Source organism: Rhinopithecus roxellana, chromosome 8, assembly GCF_007565055.1.
Source record: "Rhinopithecus roxellana isolate Shanxi Qingling chromosome 8, ASM756505v1, whole genome shotgun sequence".
Lineage (NCBI taxonomy): Eukaryota > Metazoa > Chordata > Mammalia > Primates > Cercopithecidae > Rhinopithecus > Rhinopithecus roxellana.
The window spans coordinates 8,277,509-8,303,514 of NC_044556.1; the positions used below are offsets into that span (position 1 = coordinate 8,277,509).

The 26,006-nt window shown below is 49.4% G+C and overlaps 2 protein-coding genes across 5 annotated transcripts in view; both read right to left on the reverse strand.

Annotated features, from left to right (window-relative positions):
- INSR (insulin receptor) overlaps positions 1-26,006 on the reverse strand; it is a 189,748-nt gene that overhangs the window by 100,635 nt on the left and 63,107 nt on the right. The window lies entirely within an intron of this gene.
- Positions 18,799-19,656, reverse strand: LOC104679492. Its single transcript, XM_010385096.2, is given in 4 exon segments — positions 18,799-19,066; positions 19,069-19,570; positions 19,572-19,605; positions 19,607-19,656. Coding segments are annotated over 4 exon segments (681 nt in total). The 3' UTR covers positions 18,799-18,971.

A 26,006-nucleotide genomic window follows, 5' to 3' on the forward strand; every position in this document is an offset into this window, starting at 1 on the left:
AGAAAGAAAGAAAGAAAGAAAGAAAGAAAGAAAGAAAGAAAGAAAGAAAGAAAGAAAGAAAGAAAGAAAGAAAGAAAGAAAGAAAGAAAGAAAGAAAGAAAGAAAGAAAGAAAGAAAGAAAGAAAGAAAGAAAGAAAGAAAGAAAGAAAGAAGGAAAGAAAGAAAGAAAGAAAGAAAAGTTTACTAGGCAGCAGAACACCTCCTGTTGCTTGTCCCATTCTCTAGTGGCTTCCATCAACAAATCTGAGCTCCTACGGAGTGTCCGGCACCATCTGAGCTCCAGATACAAGCTAATGGTTAAAACAGACCATTCCACAGCCTAGAGGGTAGACAGAGAGAAATCAGCATGGGGCATGCAAGAACATTTCCTTACAAATTGTGACCATGCTCCAAGCAAGTTCACAGGGGGCTGAAATGCTTAGGTTGTTAATTTCCTCAGAAGGTTATTCTATAAAAACCAAAGTGTTACTTTCGTGCATTGAAAACCCAGAGCGCCAAATGCCAACTTTCTAGCTCAGTTTCTGCCTTCCTTCCTCATCTCTGCTATGCAATCAAACTAAGGAACAGATGGACAGCCAGCCATGCCTGTCAGTCCCGCAGCAGTCAGGCCTAAGATGGGGACAGTAGGGGGAGTGCAGAGAAATTCTACATTGTCCAAATCTGCTCTCTTGGCTTCCTGCAGTGGCTCTCTCATGCCTGTAATCCCGGTACTTGAGGAGGCTGAGGCCAGAGGATCACTTGAGGTCAGGAGTTCAAGACCAGCCTGGGCAACATGGCAAGTCCGCCCCCCCACCCACCCACCACCATGTCTACAGATAATACAAAAATTAGGTGGGCATTGCGGTGCACACCTGTAGTCACAGCTACTCGGGAGGCTAAGGTGGGAGGATCGATTAGCCCAGGAGGTCAAAGCTGCAGTAGGCTATTGATTGCACTCCAGCCTGGGTGACAGTGAGACACTGTCTGAGGCTCTCCCTTCAGACCTGCGAGCCACAGCTTCCATCGCCAGCACGTGGAGTGCAAGGACCTACGGTATCAGGCAGACCTGAGTTTCAAGCAGACAGAGCGACTTCCTGGTCACGTGACTCTGCTTTCTGTGCCTCAGTTTCCCCATGTGCAGAAGGGAACCATTGAAGTACCTTGGGCTGACTTGAGTACCAGAAGGGATGATGCACAAAATAGCACCCACAACTTCCTTTATTTCATGGGGAGGAGAGGGTTGGATTAAACCAAGGGTCCCCCACCCTTGGGGAGTTGAGAGACAGAATCTCATTCTGTAACCCAGGCTGGAGTGCAGTGGGTGTGATCACAGCTCACTGCAGCTTCCATCCACCTCTTAGGCTCACTCAGTCCTCCCACCTGAGCCTCCCAAGTAGCTGGGACTACAGGCACACACTTATGATCCACACTCAGCTAATTTTGGTATTTTTTGTGCAGACGGGGTTTGGCCATGTTGCCCAGTCTAGTTTCAAACCAGCCAGTTAGGAACCAGGCTGCACAGCAGGAGGTGAGTGGCGGGCGAGCGATGGAAGCTTCATCTGTATTTACAGTCACTCCCCATTGCTCATATGACCACCCGAACTGCACCTCCTGTCAGATCAGCAGCAGCATTAGATTCTCATAGGAGCGTGAACCCTATTGTGACCTGTGCACACGAGGTATCTAGGATGCACACTCCTTATGAGAATCTAATGCTTGATGATCTGTCACTGTCTCCCATTACCACCAAATGGGATCATGAGGTCAGGAGTTCGAGACCAGCCTGACCAACATGGTGAAACCCCGTCTCTACTAAAAACACAAAAATAGCCGGGTGTGGCGGTGAGTGCCTGTAATCCCAGCTACTCGGGAGGCTGAGGCAGGAGAATCACTTGAACCCGGGAGGCGGAGATTGCAGTGAGCCGAGATCACGCCACTGCACTCCAGCCTGGGCAATGGAGTGAGACTCCATCTCAAAAAAAAAAAAAAAAAAAAATAGAATCTAATGCCTGATGATCTGTCACTGTCTCCCATCACCCCCAGAATGGACCATCTAGTGCAGGAAAACCAGCTCAGGGCTCCCACTGATTCTACATCATGGTGAGTTATACAATTATTTCCTTGTATATTACAATGTAATAATAATATAAATAAAGTGCACGACAAATGTAATGGGCTTGAATCATCCTGAAACCACCCCCCACCCCCGGCCCCGGCTCAGTCTGTGGAAACATTGTCTTCCACAAAATCAGTCCTTTGGCGTCAAAAAGGTTGCTGGCCTCGGGATTAAATGATGGAATTCAAAGTGTGCATTGAGCAACTGTAGTAGTTGTTGTTGTTGATGCATTCTTTGAAAACTTTGATGCATTCTTGGGAAAACTGTGTTTGTCCCCACTTTTGTGTGTTGCTCCCAAATTGTCCAGGTACCGGAGGCAGAGCTGCTGTTGCTGGTGACCCGAACTGGTAACTGGTCCTTCCAGGCAGTTGATCCTCTCAGTCCAACCCATCACCTCGCTCCATTCAATTCAGCAAACGCAAATATGAACCCGATCTGTGCCAAGCAGCCCCTGGCCAGGCACAGGAGGTGGAAACTGCCCTCCAGGATCCCACAACCGAGCCCAGGAGGATCACAACCAGACACTGTTATCTGTGCATCTGGGATCTGAACCCACAGTTTCTCCACATTCCCATCAACCCTGCATTCTCCTCTTTCCTAAAAGGACACAACCCAAAAGAGTCATTAAGGAAGGCCGGGCAGGGTGGCTCACACCTGTAATCCCAGCACTTTGGGAAGCCAAAGCGGGTGGATCACTTGAGGTCAGGAGTTCGAGACCAGCCCGGCCAACATGATGAAACTAAAAAATACAAAAAGTGTAAAAAATACAAAAATTCTACTAAGAAACAGAAAAATTAGCCGGGCGTGGTGGCACACTGTAATCCCAGCTACTTGGGAGGCTGAGGCATGAGAATTCCTTGAACCTGGTAGGAGGAGGTTTCAGTGAACAGAGATTGCACCACGGCACTCCAGCCTGGGCGGCAGACTGAGACTCTATCTCAACAACAACAACAACAACAAAAACAAACAAAAAGTTATCAAGGAATAAATAAAACAGGTGACATGCTGTTTTTCTAAAGCCCAGATATCACGTTGTCAACCACACTTCCTGACAACACCTAAATCCCCTTTGAAACCACTTGGAAGTTTCCAGAAGAGCTCACCCACAGTAATAGAACACTCAGGTCTAAAAGGGAAAACACAAAATCCCCAATTTTCTTCTCAGAAATCAGGATTTAATAGCCTCCTAAGGAAACCATAATTTGAGGACCATTGGGTGCACTGCTCTGTAAGGCCTGTGATTATAGAACGCCGAGAATGACTGGGAACTTGAACCACCAGGGAATTTGGGCTCCAACTAAAATGAATGAGACCCCTGGCTGGGCGCGGTGGTTCACGCCTGTAATCCCAGCACTTTGGGAAGCTGAAGCAAGCAGATCACCTGAGGTCAGGAGTTCGAGACCAGCCTGGCCAACATGATAAAACCCCGTCTCTACTAAAAATAGAAAAATTAGCCAGTCATGGTGGCAGGCACCTGTAATCCCAGCTGCTCGGGAGGCTGAGGCAGGAGAATCGCTTGAACCCAGGAGGCAGAGGTTGCAGTGAGCCGAGATGGTGCCACTGCACTCCAGCCTGGGTGACAGAGTGAGACTCCGTCTCAAAACAAAACAAAATAAAATGAATGAGACCCAAAGCAGAAGGTATAGCAAAGCCCCTTCACCCACACACAGATTCTAAGAGGAGGCTGGGGAGGGCACAAGGAAGTTGCAAAGAGGGAAAATATCACGAGAATAAAGAAACCATCTCAAATACGCATGAGTTTGCCCACGTATGTCTCCCTAGCCTGGCTAAGGAAACAGTGGGCCAGGGCAGTGGCTCATGCCTGTAATCCCAGCACTTTGGGAGGCTGAGGCAGGAGGATCGCTTGAGACCAGAAGTTCAAGACAAGCCTAGGCAATATAGCAAGACCTATCTCTACAAGCAAGTTTAAAAACTACTTGAGGGACTGAGGCAGGAGGATCCCTAGAGCACAGGGGTTTGAGGCTGCAGTGAGCTATGATTGTGCGGTTGCACTCTAGCCGGGATGACAGAGTGAGACCTTATTTGAGAAGGAAGGAAGGAAAGAGAGAGGGAAGGAAGGAAGGGAAGGAGGGAAGGAAGAAAGAGAGGGAGAGACGGAGGGAGGGAGAGACGGAGGGAGGGAGGGAGGAATGAAGGAAGGGAGGGAGGGAGGAAGGGAGGGAGAGAGGGAGGGAAAGGAAGGAGACAGAAGAAGGGAGGGAGGGAGAGAAGGGAGGGAGGGAGGGGAGGAGAAAGGGAGGGAGGGAGGAAGGAAGGAGAGAGAAGAAGGGAGGGAGGGAGGAAGAGGAGAAGGGATGGAGGGAGGAAGAGGAGAAGGGATGGAGGGAGGAAGAGGAGAAGGGATGGAGGGAGGAAGGGGAGAAGGGAGGGAGGGAGGAAGGGGAGAAGGGAGGGAGGGAGGGGAGAAGGGAGGGAGGGAGCGAGGGGAGAAGGGAGGGAGGGGAGGAGAAAGGGAGGGAGGGAGGAAGGAAGGAAGGAGAGAGAAGAAGGAAGGGAGGGAGGGAGGAAGGGGAGAAGGGAGGGAGGGGAGAAGGGAGGGAGGAGGGGAGAAGGGAGGGAGGAGGGGAGGAAAAAGGGAGGGAGGGAGGAGGGAGGGAGAGCAAGAAAAGAGTTACAAGGAGCTTGGCCTTGGGCATGGAAAGGGATTTGTGGTTAAGAGCTGGCCCCACTTCCAGCCCTTGTACCCCTTAGAAAACCACCTCATGTTTGGCTCACGAACTTCTGCTTCTTGGAACTCGTCTAAGTCCAAGACAACAACCCCCTCTGAGATGTCACTGATCTCATGCCACGTAACCATTCTGTGGCTGCCAGGAGGAACCGCCCATTCGGTCTTCTTGGGTTTACTCCTAATTCCACACCCACCTCACCTTGAATTTCCCACGTTGAAATCTAAAGATCAAAGGTGTTTCTTGGTTCTCACATAGAAATCACCCCCTTGAACTTCCTTCCTATCAGTTTCCTCAGCCTATCTTCCCTCTGGCTGTGTATTATTCACAAAGAGTTCTACAGGATGCAAAGATAAAATTTAATGTACCTTTCCTTAGCAACCGGGAAAAAAAATCCCTGAAAAATTAAACAGCAGATACCCAAATAGAAACTTTGCTTTAGACAAATGGGATCTGACCACACACACGTGCACAGGCCACACAAACTGTCATAACCTTGACCAGCTTAAGAGAACAATTCTCAAGCCAGTGAGAAAACAACAGCTGTGGCTGGGCGCCGTGGCTCGCACCTGTAATCCCAGCACTTTGGGAGGCCCGAGTGGGTGGATCGCTTGAGCCCAGGAGCTCAAGACCAGCTTAGACAACATGGCAAAACCTAGTCTCTGCTATGGATACAAAAATTAGGCTGGGTGCAGTGGCTTACGCAGGTAATCCCAGCACTTTGGGAGGCTGAGGTGGGCAGATCATGAGGTCAGGAGATCGAGACCATCCTGGCCAACATGGTGAAACCCCATCCCTACTAAAAACACAAAAATACAAAAATTAGCTGGGCATGGTGGCACGTGCCTGTAATCCTAGCTACTCGAGAGGCTGAGGCAGGAGAATCACTTGAATCAGGGAGTTGCAGGTTGCAGTGAGCCAAGATCACACCACTGCCCTCCAGCCTGGTGACACAGCGAGACTATATATATATATAGATAGATATATATATAGAGAGAGAGATAGATATAGATATATATATCTATATAGATATATATATATGGAGAGAGAGAGAAAGAGATACAAACAGACAGACAGACAGACAGAGAGACAGACAGAGACAGAGTCTTACTCTATGGCCCAGGCTGGAATACAGTGGCACAATCTCAGCTCACTGCAGCCTCTGCCTCCCGGGTTCAAACCATTCTCCTGCCTCTGCCTCCCAAGTAGGGCTGGGATTACAGGCACCCACCACCATGCCCTGCTAATTGTTCTATTTTTAGTAGAGACAGGGTTTCACCATGTTGGTCAGGCTGGTCTCGAACTCCTGATCTCAAATGATCCACTCTCCTCAGCCTCCCAAAGTGCTGGGATTACAGGTGTTAATCAAACTGTTCTTGATACAACCAGGTAATTCCGGAAAAATGGTCCCCTTGGGGTCTGCTTGTTGGCTGGCTGGTTGGTTGGTTTGAAACAGGATCTCTCTCTGCTGTTCGGGCTGGAGTGCAGTGGCACAGTCACAGCTCACTGCAGCCTCGACTTCCTGGGCTTAAGCGATTCTCCCGCCTCAGCCTCCCGAGTAGCTGCGACTACAGGTGCACACCACCACACCCAGCCAATTTTTATATTTTTAGTAGACACGGAGTTCTTTCTGTATTGCCCAGGCTGGTTTTGAACTCCTGACCTCAAGAATTTCTCCCACCTCAGCCTCTCTAAGTACCAGGATGACAGGTGTGAGGCACTGCGCTGTCTTATTTAGCAATAAGCTAAATTCCGTTTTCAGGAGATGATGCTGTCATCCAACTGCCGGTACAATCCAGGTAAGGATTTCACTCCATCCTCTGTGTTTTCCAAAGGAGCCGGCATTGGAAAAGGACGTGCATTCCACCAAGCATTTTTAACGACCTGGGACTTTGGGGGTCAGGTGAGTTCCGGATTTTATTATTAGTAACAAATTAAATTAACAACAACAAAAAGGTGCACCATCGGTGACCCCTCAGGAACCAAAACATGCATGACCCCATTTACACAGGGGGCAGAGTAAACCACTCAACAGCTGCCTCCGCTCCCACAGACTGAAAGCTGCAGGGTCAGGGCTGGCAGCCGCGAACTAGGAAGCCGTCCCCGTCAACGCGATCTGGAACAATCCACAACGCTTATCAGGGGCGATACCCTGGGCAAGAGGCAACGAAAACACTCCTTCTGCCAAATGGAGCTTTGGAGGGAAGATCGGTTTGTCTGGGGCAGGACTGGGTCATGGGCTACACACCTTCTCCTTTTATTCTCACGAATTCAACACCTGGTAATGCTGGGGCTGTTTCCCAAGTCACAGACTCAGACTCTGGGGTGGATAATTCCCCCTTCACTGTTATCCTTTTTTTTTTTTTTTTTTTTTGAGACGGAGTCTGGCTCTGTGGCCCAGGCTGGAGTGCAGTGGCCGGATCTCAGCTCACTGCAAGCTCCGCCTCCCGGGTTTACACCATTCTCCTGCCTCAGCCTCCCGAGTAGCTGGGACTACAGGCACCGCCACCACGCCCAGCTAGTTTTTTTTTGGTATTTTTTTTAGTAGAGACGGGGTTTCACCGTGTTAGCCAGGATGGTCTCGATCTCCTGACCTCGTGATCCGCCCGTCTCGGCCTCCCAAAGTGCTGGGATTACAGGCTTGAGCCACCGCGCCTGGCCCACTGTTATCTTAAAGTAGCGTTTCTCAGCCTCGGGACTGGTGGTATTCAGAGCCAGATCTTCGTCTAGGGTGGGGCCGCCTTGTACACTGCAGGGTGCTGAGCAGCATCCCTGGCCTCCGCCCACTCCATGCCAGGAGGATCTCCCCTCCCGTCCCGATGTATGACAACCACAGATGTCCCCAGAAATATCCAGACCCACCCTAGGGTGAGAACCACCTGGTGAGCGAGACTCTTGCCAGAGCCAGAGGGAAATCATCAAAGCGGATGGGGCTGAAATGGCTAAGTTGATCCATCTGTGTTCATCATGCCCTGATTTACAGCTTTGGGGGCTCCAGCACCCCACGCCCCTGGCTTCCCCACAGTCACACTGCCATTCTCCATTATCCCCGGGACCCAAGCCCAGCAGTTCCCGCTCAGCTCCCACCTTGGAGACACATGTTGAATCCAACGCACATTCACCTGTCCAACATTTGCTAAGGGTCTGGCATGTTTTGGGTGGGGGCGCTTCAACAGTGACAAGACATCGTGGACAGTGACCTCATGGTGCTTCCAGCCCAGCAGGCAGGCAGAATCAGAGAGAATATTTTTCTTTTAATTTATGTTTGGGTTTTTTTGAGACGGAGTTTCACTCTGTCACCCAGGCTGGAGTGCAATGGCATGATCTTGGCTCACCGCAACCTCCGCCTCCCGGCTTCAAGCAATTCTCCTGCCTCAGCCTCCCAAGTAATTGGGGTTACAGGCACCCGCCACCACACCCCGCTAATTTTTTGTATTTTTAGTAGAGACGGGGTTTCACCATGTTGGCCAGGCTGGTCTCGAACTCCTGACCTCAGGTGATCTACCTGTCTTGGCCTCCCAAAGTGCTGGGATTACAGGTGTGAGTCACTGTGCCCAGTCAGAGAGAAATTTCCATCTCCTTCTATGCCACCCTCTAGCAGCCTCTTCAGCCCCGGCCCCTCAGTGAATTCCTACAGCACACAAGGATCCCAGGCCAGCAATTAGAGTCCTTTTTCAGCTGTGTTTATTTTTTTTTTATTTTTTTTATTTTTTTTGAGACGGAGTCTCGCTCTGTCGCCCAGGCTGGAGTGCAGTGGCTGGATCTCAGCTCACTGCAAGCTCCGCCTCCCGGGTTTACGCCATTCTCCCGCCTCAGCCTCCCAAGTAGCTGGGACTACAGGCGCCCACCACCACGCCCGGCTAGTTTTTGTATTTTTTAGTAGAGACGGGGTTTCACCGTGTTCGCCAGGATGGTCTCGATCTCCTGACCTCGTGATCCCCTGACCTCGTGATCCGCCCGTCTCGGCCTCCCAAAGTGCTGGGATTACAGGCTTGAGCCACCGCGCCCGGTTTCAGCTGTGTTTAAAATGTGAGGCTTAGAATAACAATGAAGATACTTTCAACCACTACAGGGCACTGCAGGAACCCACCCTCCATAAAGCATGCGAAGAATGATTACGCAGCATTCACTTTCCCTTTGCTTCTCTCCCCAAGGAATGCTCAAAATAAATTCTCTCCTACAGGTCCTTTATTTATGGAGCCAAAGAGCATCTCAGAAGGATGATTTCTGCAGCAAAGGTTGCAAATCATTCGCACATTTTCAAAGTATTAGCGTCCACAGCCCAGTGCATGGGCTTCTCTATTTTCTACGAAGAAAAGCAACATCTTCAACAACTCGTGACCAGCAGGGAAAGACTTTAGACAGGAAAAGTCAAATCACAAGTTAAAAAGTCAGAACTGGCTGGGCACGGTGGCTCACGCCTGTCATCCCAGCTCTTTGGGAGGCTGAAGTCAGGAGTTTGAGACCAGCCTGGCCAACATGGTGAAACCCCATCTCTACTAAAGATACAGAAAATTAGCCAGGCGTGGTGGTGCATGCCTGTAATCTCAGCTACCCGGGAGGCTGAGGCAGGAGAATCGCTTAAACCCGGGAGGCAGAGGTTGCAGTGAGCCGAGATCGTGCCATTGTACTCCAGCCTGGGCAACAGGGCAAGACTTTGTCTCAAAAAAAGAAAGGGAGGGAGGGAGCGAGGGAGGGAGGAAGGAAGGAAAGAAGGAGAGAGAAATGGGATATAGACACTTTAACTTCCCAAAACCCAGACAGGTTGGCTGTTAGGCAACCTGAGTGAGAAGTCTATGAACCAGCTTCTCAATAAATGCCTTTTAAGGATGGCTTTGTGATGAAGGTGTTTTCTCTTTGTGATTAAACTGCTTACTCATCTGAAGGGGGAAATTCCATTTAAGAAATGAACCAGGTATGAGAAGAGACATTCTCCCCGGAGGCAGGCAGTCACCTCTTCTTTCCTCCCTGGGGCTCGGAACCTGTTTCTTCACATGTCCTCGCAGAACTCGAGTTCTCATTACCCCCTGTGCTGGCCCCTCCGTAAACATTTGCTGAACAAATAAACCCACGACGGAAGGCAACAGAAACTTCAAGACAAGACGGCTGGGCCGCCGACCGCCTAACCGGAGGGAACCAGACGTTACCATTAAAGTTAAAAGTTAAAAGCCTTCCCAAGGTCACTGAGCGAGGTCTGTCTAACCTGGCCTGAGGTCCTCATTCCTCTCTACCCTGTTTACCCAGGATGGAAAAATGACGTTCTCTGCTGGTGGACTGGTTGTCCACGTGAGAGATTTCAACACAGCATCTGGGAGTTTTAAGCCTCCATCATCGCTGCAGCCCACGGAACAAAATCAGGGACCAGGTATGCGTTAGGGGATTTGCAAATGCTGTCTTATTTCATCCACTCAGTGACCACAGAGGAAGGTGTGATGATGATTTATCCCTCTTTTTATAGATGAGAAAACAGAGATGTTCAGTAGTTCCAAAGGTCCTTCCTTCTTTTTTCTTCCCGTTTTCTTGACCCTCTGGAGGGGAAGAGCCTAGCAGTCCCTCAAAAAAGACGAAGAAAAGAAGGAAGGACGAAAGAAGGGAAGGAATGGAGGAAGAACGCTGCCGTCTTCATCCCTCTCCTTCCTTCCTTCTCCGTCAGGGGAGGAAAGAAAGGAGGGGAGGAATCCCTTCTCCTCCTTCTTCCTCCCCCCCTTCCCTCCCTCCAAGAAAGAAGAAGAAAAAGAAGAAGGAGGAAAGAAGAAAGAGAGGAAAAAGATCTTCCCTCCCTCCCTTCCTTCCCTCCCTCCCCTTCCCTCCTTTTCCTTCCTTCTTCCCTCCCTCCCTCCTTCCCTCTGTTTTTCCTTCCTTCTTCCCTCCCTCCCTCCTTCCTTCTTCACTCCCTCCCTCCTTCCTTATTCCCTTCCTCCCTTCCTTTTTCCTTCCTTCCTTTCTTCCTTCCTTCCTTCCTTCCCTTCCCTTCCTTCCTTCCCCCCTCCCTCCCTCCCTCCTTCCTTCCTTCTTCCCTGCCTCCCTCCCTTCATTTCTTTCTTCACAGTCTGGCTCTGTTGCCCAGGCTGGAGTGCAGTGGTGCAATCATAGCTCACTTCAGCCTCGACCCCTGGGCTCAGTGGATCTTCCCGCCTCAGCCTCCCAAGTAGCTGGGGCTACAGGCACACGCCACTGTGACTGGCTAAATTTTTATTTTTTGTAGACAAAGGTCACACAGCAAAGAAGTGGAAGAACTGGGATTCGAACCCAGGACCAAGGGCTCTGAGTCTGTGCTTGTTCATGGAAGCACCAGTCAGTTCAGGCGCTCCCAGGCCTCGCCCAGATGGTCAAATGCTTCAAACAAGGACACCAGGGAAGGTCACTGTTCCTCGTATTTATGCCCCTTGTGTCACTGTCTATATCTGGGGTTAAGAATCACTCCAAAAACACCACAATGATCTCCCAGACTGTCAATTCCAGCAGAGCAGACAGCCGTCCCCACCACCACCCGCTCCACCCACTCAGTCCTCTCTGGGTTCCGCTTCAGGATGACTCGAAAGACAGAAAAAGACTCAAAGCAAAATGCCTACAGCTTGGAAATGCCAGCAGCCCCTAAAACTACTGAGCTTCCTTTATTTATTTATTTATTTATTTATTTATTTATTTATTTATTTATTTATTTTAGATGGAGTCTTGCTCTGTCACCCAGGCTGGAGTGCAGTGGCACGATCTTGGCTCACTGCAACCTTCACCTCTTCACCTCCTGGGTTCAAGTGATTCTCCTGCCTCAGTCTCCCGAGTAGCTTGGATTACAGGCATGTGCCACCATGCCCGGCTAAGTTTTGTAATTTTTAGTAGAGATGGGGTTTCATCGTGTTGGCCAGGCTGGTCTCGAACTCCTGACCTCAGGTCATCCACCCACCTTGGCCTCCCAAAGTGCTGGGATTACAGGCGTGAGCCACTGCACCCAGCCCCGAGCCTACTTTTCTTATAACATCCTTCATTTCTGCTTCCTTCCCTGAACATATTTGAATCACAAAGCCCCGGCTCTGTTGGGAAATTCTGATGGGAATTGAAACAGGTTCCAAATCTCATGGTCTCACCTGAGGGAAAAGTGGCTAAGAAGATGGAAGCAAGATGGGTGCAGTGGCTCACGCCGGTAATCCCAGCGCTTTGGGAGGCCAAGCCAGGTGGATAACCTGAGGTCAGGAGTTCAAGACCAGCCTGACTAACATGGTGAAACCCCATCTCTACTAAAAATACAAAACATTATCCAGGCGTGGTGGTGTGCACCTGTAATCCCAGCTACTCGGGAGGCGGAGTCAGGAGAATCAGTTAAATCCAGGAGGCAGAGGTTGCAGTGAGCTGAGATCACACCATTGCACTCCAGCCTGGGCAACAGAGTGAGACTCTGTCTCAAAGACAAAAAGAAGATGGAAGTAACTGACTGTGACCCTGAAATCCTAAACAGAATATTGCACGGCATCTTGGACCTCCGTGATGTTATGTGGTACAAATGAGACAGCCCCTGAAATCCCACTGTGTACCAGGCGTTGGGGAGAGGTGCATAGTAGCAGGACAGACATCCAGAGGGCAACAGGGAACCACAGGGGATGTCCCTGGGCTCTGGGTTGTAAAGTGCAGGTGCCTTGTATCCAGGGGGTCTAGGAAGGAACAAACTGCCGCAATCTAAGGGAGCCACTGCAGGTGTCCCCAGAAGCCACAGCAAGGCCACCAGGATGCTGGGGCTCCGTATCCACCTCTCACCAAGCCTCTGCTCCAACTTCTGCTGGCCTCTGGCTAGAGACCTGCCCAGAGGGAGTTTCCAGGCTCAGATGCTGGGTTTCTCACTGTATCCTTTTCCCACTGCTGCTGTCACAAATGCCCACAAATGTAAAACGACATACATTTATTATTTTCTCTTGCATCAGGATCTTACTCTGTTGCCTAGGCTGGAGTGCAGTGGTGCAGTCATGGCTCACTGCAGCCTCGAACTCCTGGGCTCAAGCAATCCTCCCACCTCAACCTCCCAAGTAGCTGGGAATACAGATGTGTGCCACCAAGCCCAGCTAATTGTTTTGTAGAGATGGGGTCTTCCTATGTTGCCCAGACTGGTCTCAAACTCCTAGCCTCAAGAAATCGTCCCACCTTGGCCTCCCAAAGCATTGGCATTACAGGCATGAGCCACCATGCCCTGCCTATTTTCTCACAGTTTTGGTGGTGAAAAGCCCAAAATGAGTCTTACACGGCTAAAATCAAGATGTCACCAAAGGCTGGTTCTTTCTGGAGGCTCCAGAGAAAATCCAGCTTTTAGGGCAGCCTCTTTACCTTGGCCATAGCATTCTGATCTCTTGCCTCCCTCTTTCCCTGAAAAGGGTCCCTGTGATGACATCTGGTGCACCAGATAATCTAGGATCATCCCCCATCTCAAGATCCTCAACTTAATCACATCTGCAAAGAGCCTTGTGCCAAGTGAGGTACCAAATTCACAGGTGACAGGGATTACGATGTGGGCATCTCTGGGAGAAGGGAAAGGCATCATTCAACCAACCATATTCAGCCTTCCCGGTATTTTCCCCTCCCAGCCACAGAATGTTTTGGTAGCAGTCAGCGAGTGATATCTCTCACCTTTTTCTTTTTTCTTTTTTTGAAACAGAGTCTCACTCTGTCGCCCAGGCTGGAGTGCAGTGGCGCGATCTCGGCTCACTGCAAGCTCCGTCTCCCGGGTTCATGCCATTCTCCTGCCTCAGCCTCCCGAGTAGCTGGGACTACAGGCGCCTGCCACCACGCCCGGCTAATTTTTTATATTTTTAGTAGAGATGGGGTTTCACCGTGTTAGCCAGGATGGTCTCGATCTCCTGACCTCGTGATCCACCCGCCTCGGCCTCCCAAAGTGCTGGGATTACAGGCATGAGCCACCGCGTCCGGCCTTCTTTTTTTCCCTTTTGTAAAAACAAAACGGAAAAGTTGCAAGGGTGATACGAAGAGTTCTCACACGTGTACCCATCACTCGGCAGAGATAAATCCCCAGGAATAAAACAGAAGGCTGCACCCAAGAATCTGCTGCTCAGAAGAGTCCTAAAAGCTCTCTCCACTGTGGGAGGATGGGATGGTGACGGAGACAGGAGAGTCCCTGCCTTGTGGTGGGGGAAGAGAGATTGCAAAACGGTGAGCAAAGAAATAAACACATTCTGCCTCCATAGGAAAACACAGGGGGAAGGAGAGAAATTCTGACACCCCCGGGGTGGCCGCTTGGCAGTGTCTCCGAGACATTTCTGCTTGTCGCAACCGGTGTGGGGTGGGAGTGCTACTGGCATCTAGTGGGGAGAGGCCAGGGATGCTACTGAACACCCTAAAATGCCGAGGACAGCCCCCACCGGAGAGACTAATCCAGCCCCAAATGTCCTCAGTACTGCGGTTGAATAAGCATGGAGTGAGGAAATTTCATCTAAGAGAAATCAAATTAGCTGCCTAACGTCACCCTGCTCAAAAGGGGCAGACCTGGGGTTAACAACCATGGGTTCTTCTCAGAGATTCTGCACACTGAACTTCTTGCCTCTTGTTTTTTGTTTTGTTGTTTTCTGTTTGTTTGTTTGTTTTTATGAAACGGAGCCTCGCTCTGTTACCCAGGCTGGAGTGCAACAGCGCGATCTCCATTCACTGCAACCTTCGCCTCTGGGGTTTAAGTGATTCTCCTGCCTCAGTCACCCAAGTGCCTGGGATTACGGGCACCCGCCACCACATCTGGCTACTTTTTTGTAGAGGTGGGGTTTTGCCATGTCGGCCAGGCTGGTCCCCAACTCCTGACCCCAGGTGATCCACCTGCCTTGGCCGCCCAAAGTGCTGAGATTATAGGCGTGGCCCAGCCCTTGTCTGTTGTTTGAGCAAAGATAGTCTGAGGAAATCATATGAGGAAGGATCACAGGGAAAAGCATGTAAGTAGAGGGAACAGCAAGTGCAGAGGCTTAGAGGCAGCAGGAAGGCAGCCAGTGAGCTCCAGCCAAGGGTCCCATGTCAGAGAAGTAGGCAACTGGCTTGTTGGTAGCAGCAAAGAAGAAGGCATGAACCATTCTCTCTTCTGCACAGCAGTCACTCTGTGTGTGGTTTTCAGACATATTTAAAGTGGATTTTAAAAACAAACAAACACAAAGGACTTGCAGTCCAACATCTGAGTAGGGGCTTTGTTAGGCTTCCCAGGACCTGGGGAAATTACCCAGGATCCAGGATCAAACTGCAGGGGTGTCTGTTGCAGGGACCAGATATATCACTCTCTCCTGAACACAACCTTCCCAACCTCTACACTAGCCTTTGAAGCTCTGGGCTCCAGTTACTTCCATTGACCACCCCCAGGGATGGAAACCATTGAGGGGAGTTCTGAGGCTCTCTGGGCTTCACATGTTGCTTTGATTGTCATGTCTTGGATTAGCAAGACCTCTCTCCGTTTGTGAGAACAGAAAGCTGTTATACAGAGAGAGAGAGATAAGGGAGGGAGGAAAGGACGAAAGGACGGAAGGACGGAAGGAAGGAAGGAAGGAAGGAAGGAAGGAAGGAAGGAAGGAAGGAAGGAAGGAAGGAAGGAAGGAAGGCAGGCGAGAGAGAGAGAGAGGAAGGAAGGAAGAAAAAGAGAGAGAAAGAAAGAGAAACGGAGGGAGGGAGAGAGAGAGGGAGGGAGGGAGGGAGGGAAGGAAGGAAGGAAGGAAGGAAGGAAGGAAGGAAGGCAGGCAGGCAGGCAGGCAGGAAGGCAGGCAGGCGAGAGAGAGAGAGAGGAAGGAAGGAAGAAAAAGAGAGAGAAAGAAAGAAAGAGAAAGGGAGGGAGGGAGAGAGAGAGGGAGGGAGGGAGGGAGGGAAGGAAGGAAGGAAGGAAGGAAGGAAGGAAGGAAGGAAGGAAGGAAGGAAGGAAGGAAGGAAGGAAGGAAGGAGAAAGAAAAAAGAAAGAGAGAGGGAGAGAGGGAGAGAGGGAGAGAGGGAGGGAGGGAGGGAAAGGAGGGAGGTAAGGAAGGAAGGAAGGAGGGAGGGAAGGAAGGAAGCAAAGAGAAAGAAAAAAAGAAAGAAAAGAAAAGAAAAAGAAAGAAAGAAAAAGGAGGGAGGGAGGGAGGGAAAGAAAGAAAACGAAAAAAAGAGAAAGGAATGATTGCTGGCTCATTTAACTAACAAGTCATAGGACAAGCATGCTTTCAGGTATAGCTACATCCAGGTGTCAAATGATGTCATGGGCACCCCATCTCTCTCCCTTTCCTTGTCTCAGTCCTGCTTCCTTCTATGGTGTAAGAAGTCTGAGACAGGTGGTCTCTACATGGTAGCACCTGGATTATAGCTTCACAGATCTAGCAAGGAAAAAATCTCTCTTTCAATCACTCCCACCAACGTCCCAGAACTGAATCTTATGGAACCCTCTGGGGTCACATGCCCACCCCTGAACCAATCATGGAGGCTAGAGGAATTAAGAAAGCTGATTGGCCCAGTCCGAGTCCTGTGCCTTCCCCTGAGCCAATCATAAGAGTCTGAAGGAATAAAGGAAGCTGGCTCTGGGAACAGAGTCCACACAGTGAGGTCTGAGTGGCTTTTCAGGCAAAATATGATTCTAACCCATGCAAAATCTGGTTCTGTCTCCAGGAATGCTGAGTAGGCACATCTGAATGCCTCCTCTCCAGAGATGAGTAGTCTTGTGTTTGCCTCCTTTTCAAGTTGCTGGCAAAAGTGAATCCTATTTTGTTGTTTTATTTTATTTTTCAGCCTCGCTCTGTCACCCAGGCTGGAGTGCAGTGGCACGATCTTGGCTCACTGCAACCTCCGCCTCCCGGGTTCAAGCGATTCTCCTGCCTCAGTTTCCCGAGTAGCTGGGGCTACAGGTGCACCCCCACGCCTGGCTAATTTTTGTATTTTAAGTAGAGACGGGGTTTCGCCATGTTGGCCAGGCTGGTCTCGAACTCCTGACCTCAGGTGATCCTTCTGCCATGGCCTCCCAAAGTGCTGGGATTACAAGTGTGAGCCACCGTGTCCGGCTGCGAATCCTATTTTTACAACTTGTGCCAACTCTAGGTAGGTTCGGTCTTGTTATGCCGATTCGAAAAACTGGGACTAACAGCATATGTTATGCAGTGACTAAGAAAATTAAATAAAATAATAGATATCAAACACACTTAGCACAGGGTCTAGTATTTGGTAAGCCCGCCACACATTGGCCATTATTATTACTATATTTTAAATTTTACTGGTAACAGTATGATTTGAATATTTGTCCCCTCCAAAACTCACGTTGAAGTGTAATTCCCCATGTGGCAGCACTGAGAGGTGGAGCCTTTAAGAGGTGATTATGGCTGGGCGCGGTGGCTCAAGCCTGTAATCCCAGCACTTTGGGAGGCCGAGACGGGCGGATCACGAGGTCAGGAGATCGAGACCATCCTGGCTAACACTGTGAAACCCCGTCTCTACTAAAAAATACAAAAAACTAGCCGGGCGAGGTGGCGGGCGCCTGTAGTCCCAGCTACTCGGGAGGCTGAGGCAGGAGAATGGCATCAACCCGGGAGGCGGAGCTTGCAGTGAGCTGAGATCCGGGCACTGCACTCCAGCCCGGGCGACAGAGCGAGACTCCGTCTCAAAAAAAAAAAAAAAAAGGCAAAGAGGGAGGCCAATGAAAAACTGGCTAAAACTGGCCAGGCACTGTGGCTCACGCCTGTAATCCCAGGACTTTGGGAGACCAAGGAGGGAATATCACCTGAGGTCAGGAGTTTGAGAGTTTGAGACCAGCCTGGCCAGCGTGGCAAAACACCATCTCTACTAAAAATACAAAAATTCGCCCAGTGTGGTGGTGTGTGCTTGTAATCTCAGCTACTCGGGAGGCTGAGGCAGGAGAATTACTTGAACCTGGGAGGCGGAGGTTGCAGTGAGCTGAGATTGCGCCACTGCACTCCAGCCTGGGTGACAGAGCAAGACTCAAAACAAACAAAACAAACAAACAAAACAACAGGCTAAAACTAAAGAGGTTACCATGTGCCACACACTACACTTTATATATCACAAGCATTAATTACCTCATTTGATTTTCACCCAAACCAAGAAATGGAAGTATCTAGAGAAAGAAGCCCAGCATAAAGACACAAGGGAGCATTTTTGGAGATAACCATTGACAGAAATGAGTTAAAGAAAATTCAATCAGTGTCCAGGCTCTGGTGTAAAATTCTGCTTTTGGGTGAAATGTAGGGTGACCTGGACACACTGTGATGGTCCTGGGTAACCAATAGCAGATGGGCTTTTGCAGAGAAAATCCAGGGCCCTGTGATGGGCTGGTCACCCTAGTGACCCAATTTTGGCCTCCAGATAGTAGCTTCTGGCCAACTCTAAGAGGATCAGGAAGGCAAGGTTAGCACAGACTGTGCTGCTTCTTCATTGAACTCCTATTCACCCTTCAAAACCCAGTACAAAATTCCCTTCCTCTGGAAGGCAGAGTATAGCAGGAAAAGCTAGGGTTCTGAAGCCAGAGAGACTGTGGGTTCAAATCCTAGCTCTGTGAAAAGATGTGCCTGGGAGACAATGCATGCTCAATAACTGTATACAGCTGGTGCTCAATAAATAGTAACTTGTGGATGTTCCCAGGTGCTTCAAAGCCCTTAACCTGATAGATGCTACTTATTAAACCCAAAATTTCCCATCTTCCCTCCTCTAAGCCACCGGAACAGACTGGAACACAATTTTTTTTTTTTTTTGAGACGGGCGGAGTCTCGCTCTGCCACCCAGGCTGGAGTGCAGTGGCATGATCTCGGCTCACTGCAACCTCTGCCTCCTGGGTTTAAGCCATTCTCCCGCCTCAGCCTCCTGAGTAGCTGGAACTACAGGCGCACACCACCACGCCCAGCTAATTTTTGTATTTTTAGTAGAGACGGGGTTTCACCATGTTGGCCAAGATGGTCTCGATCTCTTGACCTCATGATATGCCTGCCTCAGCCTCCCAAAGTGCTGGGATTACAGGAGTGAGCCACCGCACCAGGCCAGTTTTTTTTTTTTTTTTTTTTTTTTTTTTTTTAAGACAAAGCCTTATCACATGCGCAAAACAGTTCATGCAAATCTCCGTTTCAGTCTTTCTCCCTCAACCTCAAGCCCTGACACCAAGCACGGCTGTTTTCCACTTGGCTTTTCCTCTGCCAAGAATTTCTCCAGAGCACAAACAGAGGCATGCAGCGAAGTAAACACGGGAAGCTCTGAAAACCCATTCACGGGCAGCTCAAAGGTGTCGAGACATCAGGGTGTGTGGCCGAGCTTTCTGCCATGGGGACAGCGAGCCTCCACGAAGCCGAGGCGACTTCTGACGGCCCCACGCCAGATGACCAAGCCACATCTCCACCAGAGGAAGGAGAACACACAAAGAAAGACACTGTCTCTGCCGGAGGGCGATGGTCCAGGCAGTGCACCCTGGGCGAAGGCGCCAAGAAGCCATAAGATGTGCATCCCGAGAAAATGCACTGTGGTTATAAATACAGCAAAGAGTGTTTGGATGAAGCTGGTGTCTGAAAGCGGAGATGGTCCTGGCTAACCAGCAGCAGGTGGGCTTTTGCAGAGATCATCCAGGGCCCTTTTCACAGAGACCTGCGGCTGTAAGGAAGTCCCCCAAGCCCCCATTAAATATCCAGGTTCCCCTTGTCTCTAAATTAGCTGGCTGAAGAAAACTTGGTCCAAACTGCATCAGTGGTGGGGGTGGGGGAACAGAGGAAAGAAAAGGGGATGAGACAGGCAGACAGACAGACAGACAAACAGAGACAGAAGGGGAGTATCCCATCAAGGCAGCAGGGCAGCAGCAAAGAGGAGACAGGAGAGAGGAGGGGACAGGGGAGGCTGTGGCCACATGCTGTAACACTTAGAGCTTCCTGTGCACCCAGCACTATTCCAATTATTAACCATTTATTCCCCCCAACAATCCTAGATGTTACCATTTTACAGAGGAGAAGACTGAGGCACAGAGAGGTTCAGTAACCTGCCCATGGCCACACAGCTATTGAGTTACTGAGCCATAAGAAGATGCTCGCTCCATCAATGTTACTGTGGACCAGTTGCCATCATGGGCGTAAGATGATTCCTCAGGGAGAAACGCTGATGTTCCCCTTCCCTGACACTTTCTCCAGATTAGCTTAGGGGTGCTTGAGTGCCTGGCCCACCCCCACCCCCACCACCACAAGCCAAAATGCTTGAGTCACACCCTCTGATTCTCCAGTGTGCCATGCCACCAATTAGGTGTTTCACGAGGGGCTTCCAGGAGAGAAGGACCTGTCTGTTTTCTTCCCTGCGGCTATTCCTGACTCCCCAGCCCAGCACTTGAATAATACATAAACCCACCCTTATTACATGACTATAATCATATTCCCCCAGATTCCTTGGTCCCCCAAGACTAGGGACGTGGTTTTTGTTGGTAGCACTGCAGTGTCAAGCCACAGAGCCATTTGGCTGATGATAGGCTCTTGGTTTCCATTCCCCATCCCCTCAAAAAAAGAGCAGAGAATAATTGCAGAGTACCCCTCACCCCCATTCCAGCACCCTGGTCCAGGGGTCCTCAAATGGAGGCGATTCTGCTCACCAGGAGACACCTAGCAGTGTCTGGAGACATTAGTGTTTGCCATGCCTTGGGGGCGGCGCTCCTGGCATGGAGTGGGTGGAAGCCAGGGTTGCTGCTCAGCACCCTGCAGTGCCCAGGATGGCCCCGCCCCAGAGAACAATCCAGCCCCAGTGTCCACCGGACCCAGGTGGAGAAACCCCGTCCCAGAATGGGAAGCCCCTCTTCTCGCCCCACCCCAGAGAACAATCCAGCCCCAGTGTCCACCGGACCCAGGTGGACAAACCTCGTCGCAGAATGGGAAGCACCTCTTCTCCACCACATCAAAGCCAAGATGACAACATCTCTGAGTTTGACGCAAAGTTAGGGGGAAGTCTCATTTTGCAAATGGCTGACTGTGACACTGAAAAAGGAAAATTAAAAAATGTCTGAGGATCGGCCAGGCGTGGTGCCTCACGCCTGTAATCCCAGCACTTTGGGAGGCCAAGGCGGGAGGATCACGAGGTCAAGAGATAGAGACCATCCTGGCCAACATGGTGAAACCCCATCTCTACTAAAAATACAAAACAATTAGCTGGGCGTGGTGTCCCTGTAATCCCAGCTACTCAGGAGCCTGAGGCAGGAGAATTGCTTGAACCCAGGAGGTGGAGGTTGCAGTGAGCCGTGATCACACCACCGCACTCCAGCCTGGCAACAGAGCGAGACTCCGTCTCAAGGAAAAAAGAAAAAAAAAAATGTCTGAGGACCAACTGCAGTGGCTCCTGCCTGTAATCCCAGCACTTTGGGAGGCAGAGGCAGGAGAGTTGCCTGAGCCTGATAGGTCAAGACCATCCCTGGCAACAGAGTAAGACCCGATCTCTACAAAAAAATATAAAAATTAGCCAAGCGTGATGGTGTGCACCTGTGGTCCCAGCTACTCGGGAAGCTGAAGTGGGAGGACTGCTTGAGCCCAAGAGGTCAAGGCTACAGTAAGCCATGATCACGTCACTGCACGCCAGCCTGGGCAACAGAGCCAGACCCTGTTTAAAAAAAAAAAAAAAGCCTGAAGGAGGAGGTGAGTCCTAGAAACAGCCTGGTTTCATCTCGGTACACCCATACCCCAAACAGGTTTCCAAATTGCAAAAATGGCTGATAAATTGTTAAAGCTGATGTAAAAACCAATGCCCTCCTCCTCCTGCCAATTCTGCTACTCTTGAGCAAGATCTCAGCAGCTCTACTTGGATGCTGGAAATATATGCCAGAGGAGACTTATTATGCTAATTTCCTTTAGTAAACAGTTCAAATCTTGTCTTGGACACCAATGAAATAAGAAAAGCTAGCTACAGGCTGTGTGGAATTCCCTCCTCTTAACACTAAGCATCAGGCATTCCATGATGTTTGCTCTTGGGGTAGCAAACATGAATGTTTCTAGAACACTGAGTTTTCCAGCATATACCTTTTCCAGTTATTTTCAATAGGTGCAAAAAATTAATGAATTCACTATTTGTTGCTGGACAGTCCCTCTGGAACAAAGAACTGTGTGTTAAATACCAGCTGAATAATCAAGCAAACATTGGCATTTTTTTTAAAAAAACGGGCTGGCTCTGTTGCCTAGGCTGGAGTGCAGTGGTGCAATCACAGCTCACTGCAGACTCAACCTCCTGAGCTCAAGCAATCCTCTCACCTCAGCCTCTCAAGTAGCTGGGACTACAGGCATGCACTATCACACCCAGCTAATTTTTGTATTTTTTTGTAGAGATGGGGTTTCACCAAGTTGCCCAGGCTGGTCTCGAACTCCTGGACTCAAGCGATCCACTTGCCTCCATCTCCCCAAATGCTGCAATCACAGGCGTGAGCCACTGTGCCCGGTCAACATTTGCATTCTCGTCAAAAGATCACGTGCTTTTTCCAAAGCCTGTGAGAGTTTTGCATCGACTCCAGCCAGCTTAGACCTAATGTGGGTCCCTCCCCTTTCACCAAGAGGACCAGCAGCTATTGCAGATGCCCTTGCAAATTACCAAACGAGTTCTTCATCAAGCCACACAAGGTTATGGACTGGAAAGGCAGCCCACCCTGATGAAAACCACAGTCGCGGTATAAATTGCTTTGCTTTTGTTTTTGTTTTTCCAGAACACTGATATGTATCCTCCATGGTTAACATTGTGTTCTAAAAGGTGTTTTTCTGTTTCTTAACATACCAGAAACAGGATGGTCTGAGACGGGAACCTTCACACTAAGGTCATATTTCAACACAGAAACCAGGGCAGCATCACCCAGAAAAAAAAGGAGGGGGCATAAATCAGACTGTCCCAAATCTAGGGCCTCTCTCGGGGCACAAGAAACAGTCCCAGAGGGCCCCATGGGTCCTGCTCACTAAGGCCATTTGTCTCTGTTCACTGTGGTACCGGGTGGTTCTGAAATGCATCCTAACTTTAGTGATGACACAGGGTCCGGCAAGTATCCAGACCCACAGTCCACCAGACTTTCCATCAAGAGCTGCTCTAAAACGAATAGCGACATTTGGCCGGAAGCAACAAAACAACATTCCACTCTGCTTGCAAATTGAGGGGGGGTTTAAAGGCTTATTTTAACAGCTTAACAGCTTAGCAAAATAAATCTGCTGTCATTATACACAGACAAATGTCGTTTGTGTCTCTTGCATCTATGAGACAATCAAGATTTCACGATCACACCCCATTTACTCAGTGAGGCTAAAGACAGGAAGGTCAAGAGGATGAACAATTATATAATTATCCTCTGCAGTAAAACAATTGAGGCATTCCACTCAAATCAGAAATGAGACTGGGCTGACCATATTCAGCTGCGTCACTGAACACTGTTCTGGAAGTTCCTGCCATAACAAGGTTAACAGCAATAACTGGTCTAATTATTGGCAAAAGGCAACAAGTCATCATTATCTGCAGATGCTGCAATTATAGAGTTGGAAAATTGAAGGGAATCAATTGCAAGGCTTTTAGAACTAGTAAGCATTTAATAAGGTAGCAGTGAGTAAAGAAAACACGATCCCTGTCCCCTGTTCTACAAAATAATCACTTCTAATACTTCAAAACATCTCCCTTATATTAGATGATAGACACATGGATAGATGGAGAGATGAATGGATACATGGATGGGTGGATGAATGGGTGGGTGGAGTGATGAATGAATAAGTGGATGTATGGATGGGTGGATAGATGGATGAGAAGATTGGTGGGTGAGTGGTTGGAAGAGATGGAGGGACAGGTATGTGGATTATTGGGAAAGTAGATGGATGGATGGATGGATGGATGGATGGATGGATGGATGGATGGATGGATGGATGTCTGGGTGGGTGGATGGATGGATGAATGGATGACTGGATGTATGGATGGATGGGTAACTGGATGAGTGGATGGATGGATGGACGGACGGATGGATGGATGGATGGACGGATGGATGGATGGATGGATGGATGAGTGAGTGGATGGATGAATGGGTGAGTGGATGGATGGATGGGTGAGTGGATGGATGGATAGGCGAGTGGATGAATGGATGGAGGAATGAATGAATGGATGGATGGATGGATGGATGGATGGATGGATGGATAATAGATGGGTGGGTGAGTGGATGAACTGGATGGATGGATGGATGGATGGATGGATACATGGATGGGCAGATGAGCAAGTGGATGGAGGGAGGGAGGGATGGATGGATGGATGGATGGATGGATGGATGGATGGATGGATGAGTGAATGAATGAATGGGTGAGTGGATGGATGAATGAGTGGATGGATGGATGGGTGAGTGGATGGATGGAGAGGTAAGTAGATGAATGGATGGAGGAATGGATGGATGGATGGATGGATGGATAATGGGTGGGTGGGTGGATGGACTGGATGGATGGATGGATGGATGGATGGATAGATGGATGGATGGATACATGCATGGGTAGATAAGCAAGTGGATCAGGGATGGATGGATGGATGGATGGATGGATGAGTGGATGGATGAATCGGTGAGTGGATGGATGCATGGGTGAATGGATGGATGGATAGGTGAGTGGATGAATGGATGTGAGGAATGGATGGATTTATGGATGGATGGATGGATGGATGGATGGATGGATGGATGGATGGATGGATGGATGGATGGATGTCTGGGTGGGTGGATGGATGGATTAATGGATGAGTGGATGTATAGATGGATGGGTGACTGGATGAGTGGATGGATGGATGGGTGAGTGGATAAATGAATGGGTGAGTGGATGGACGATGGGTGAGTGGATGGATGGATGGGTGAGTGGATGAATGAATGGGTGAGTAGATGGATGGATGGGTGAGTGGATGGATGGATGGATGGTTGGATAGATGGATAGATGGATGAATGAATAGATGAGTGGATGGATGAATGGGTGAGTGGATGGATGAATGAGTGAGTGGATGGATGGACGGAGGGATGGATGGATGGATGGATGGATGGATGGATGGATAGATGGATGGATAACAGATGGGTGGGTGGGTGGATGGACTGGATGGATGGATGGATGGATGAATGGATAGATGGATGGATAATAGATGGGTGGGTGGGTGGATGGACTGGATGGATGGATGAATGGATGGATGGATGGGCAGATGAGCAAGTGGATGGAGGGATGGATGGATGCATGGAAGGATGGATGGATGGATAGATAGATAGATAGATAGATAGATAAGATAGATAGATAGGCAGATGAGCGAGGGAGTGATAGATACAAAGCCAGCAATCTAAGAACAATGCTTACAAGAAGTAGACAAACTGTGTCTGAAGGAAAATCACAAAACATTTCTAAGAATAGGAAAGAACCCTTGGGAAAATGGAGAGGAAATCCATGACATAGGAGAGTACAAGTAAATACTGTCAAGATGCTCCTTCTCTCCATCAATTTATGGACTTCACATACAATCAAACCCATAAAGGGCCTCTGGGTCTGTATTTTCCTTTTCCTTTGCTTCTCTTTTACTTTCTTGGAACTTGGCTACAGTTTTCAAACTTTTGGAAGCATAAACAAAGCAAGGATGCTTTTGAAAAATGAAAAAGAGGCCGGGCGCAGTGGCTCAAGCCTGTAATCCCAGCACTTTGGGAGGCCGAGACGGGCGGATCACGAGGTCAGGAGATCGAGACCATCCTGGCTAACATGGTGAAACCCCGTCTCTACTAAAAATACAAAAAAAACTAGCCGGGCGACGTGGCGGGCGCCTGTAGTCCCAGCTACTTGGGAGGCTGAGGCAGGAGAATGGCATGAACCCGGGAGGCGGAGCTTGCAGTGAGCCGAGATCCGGCCACTGCACTCCAGCCTGGGCGGCAGAGCGAGACTCCATCTCGAAAAAAAAAAAAAAAAAAAAAAAAAAAAAAAGAACCGTTACTCTGGAGGATACATTTACAGTCTTTTTTTTTTCTTTTTTTTGAGACAGGGTCTTGCTCTATTGCCCAGGCTGGAGTGCAGTGGCACAATCATGGCTCACTGCAGCCTCGAACTCCTGGAGTCAAGTGATGCTCCCACCTCAGCCTCCCAAGTAGCTGGGACTACAAGTCAGTGCCACCATGATCAGCTAATTTTTCTTTTTCCTTTTTTTTGTTTTTGTTTTTGTTTTTGTAAACACGGGGTCTTGCTATGTTGTCCAGGCCAGCCTCAAACTCCTGGCTTCAAGGAAGTCTTCTGCCTCAACCTCCCAAAGCACTGGGTTTACAGACATGAGTCACCGTACAC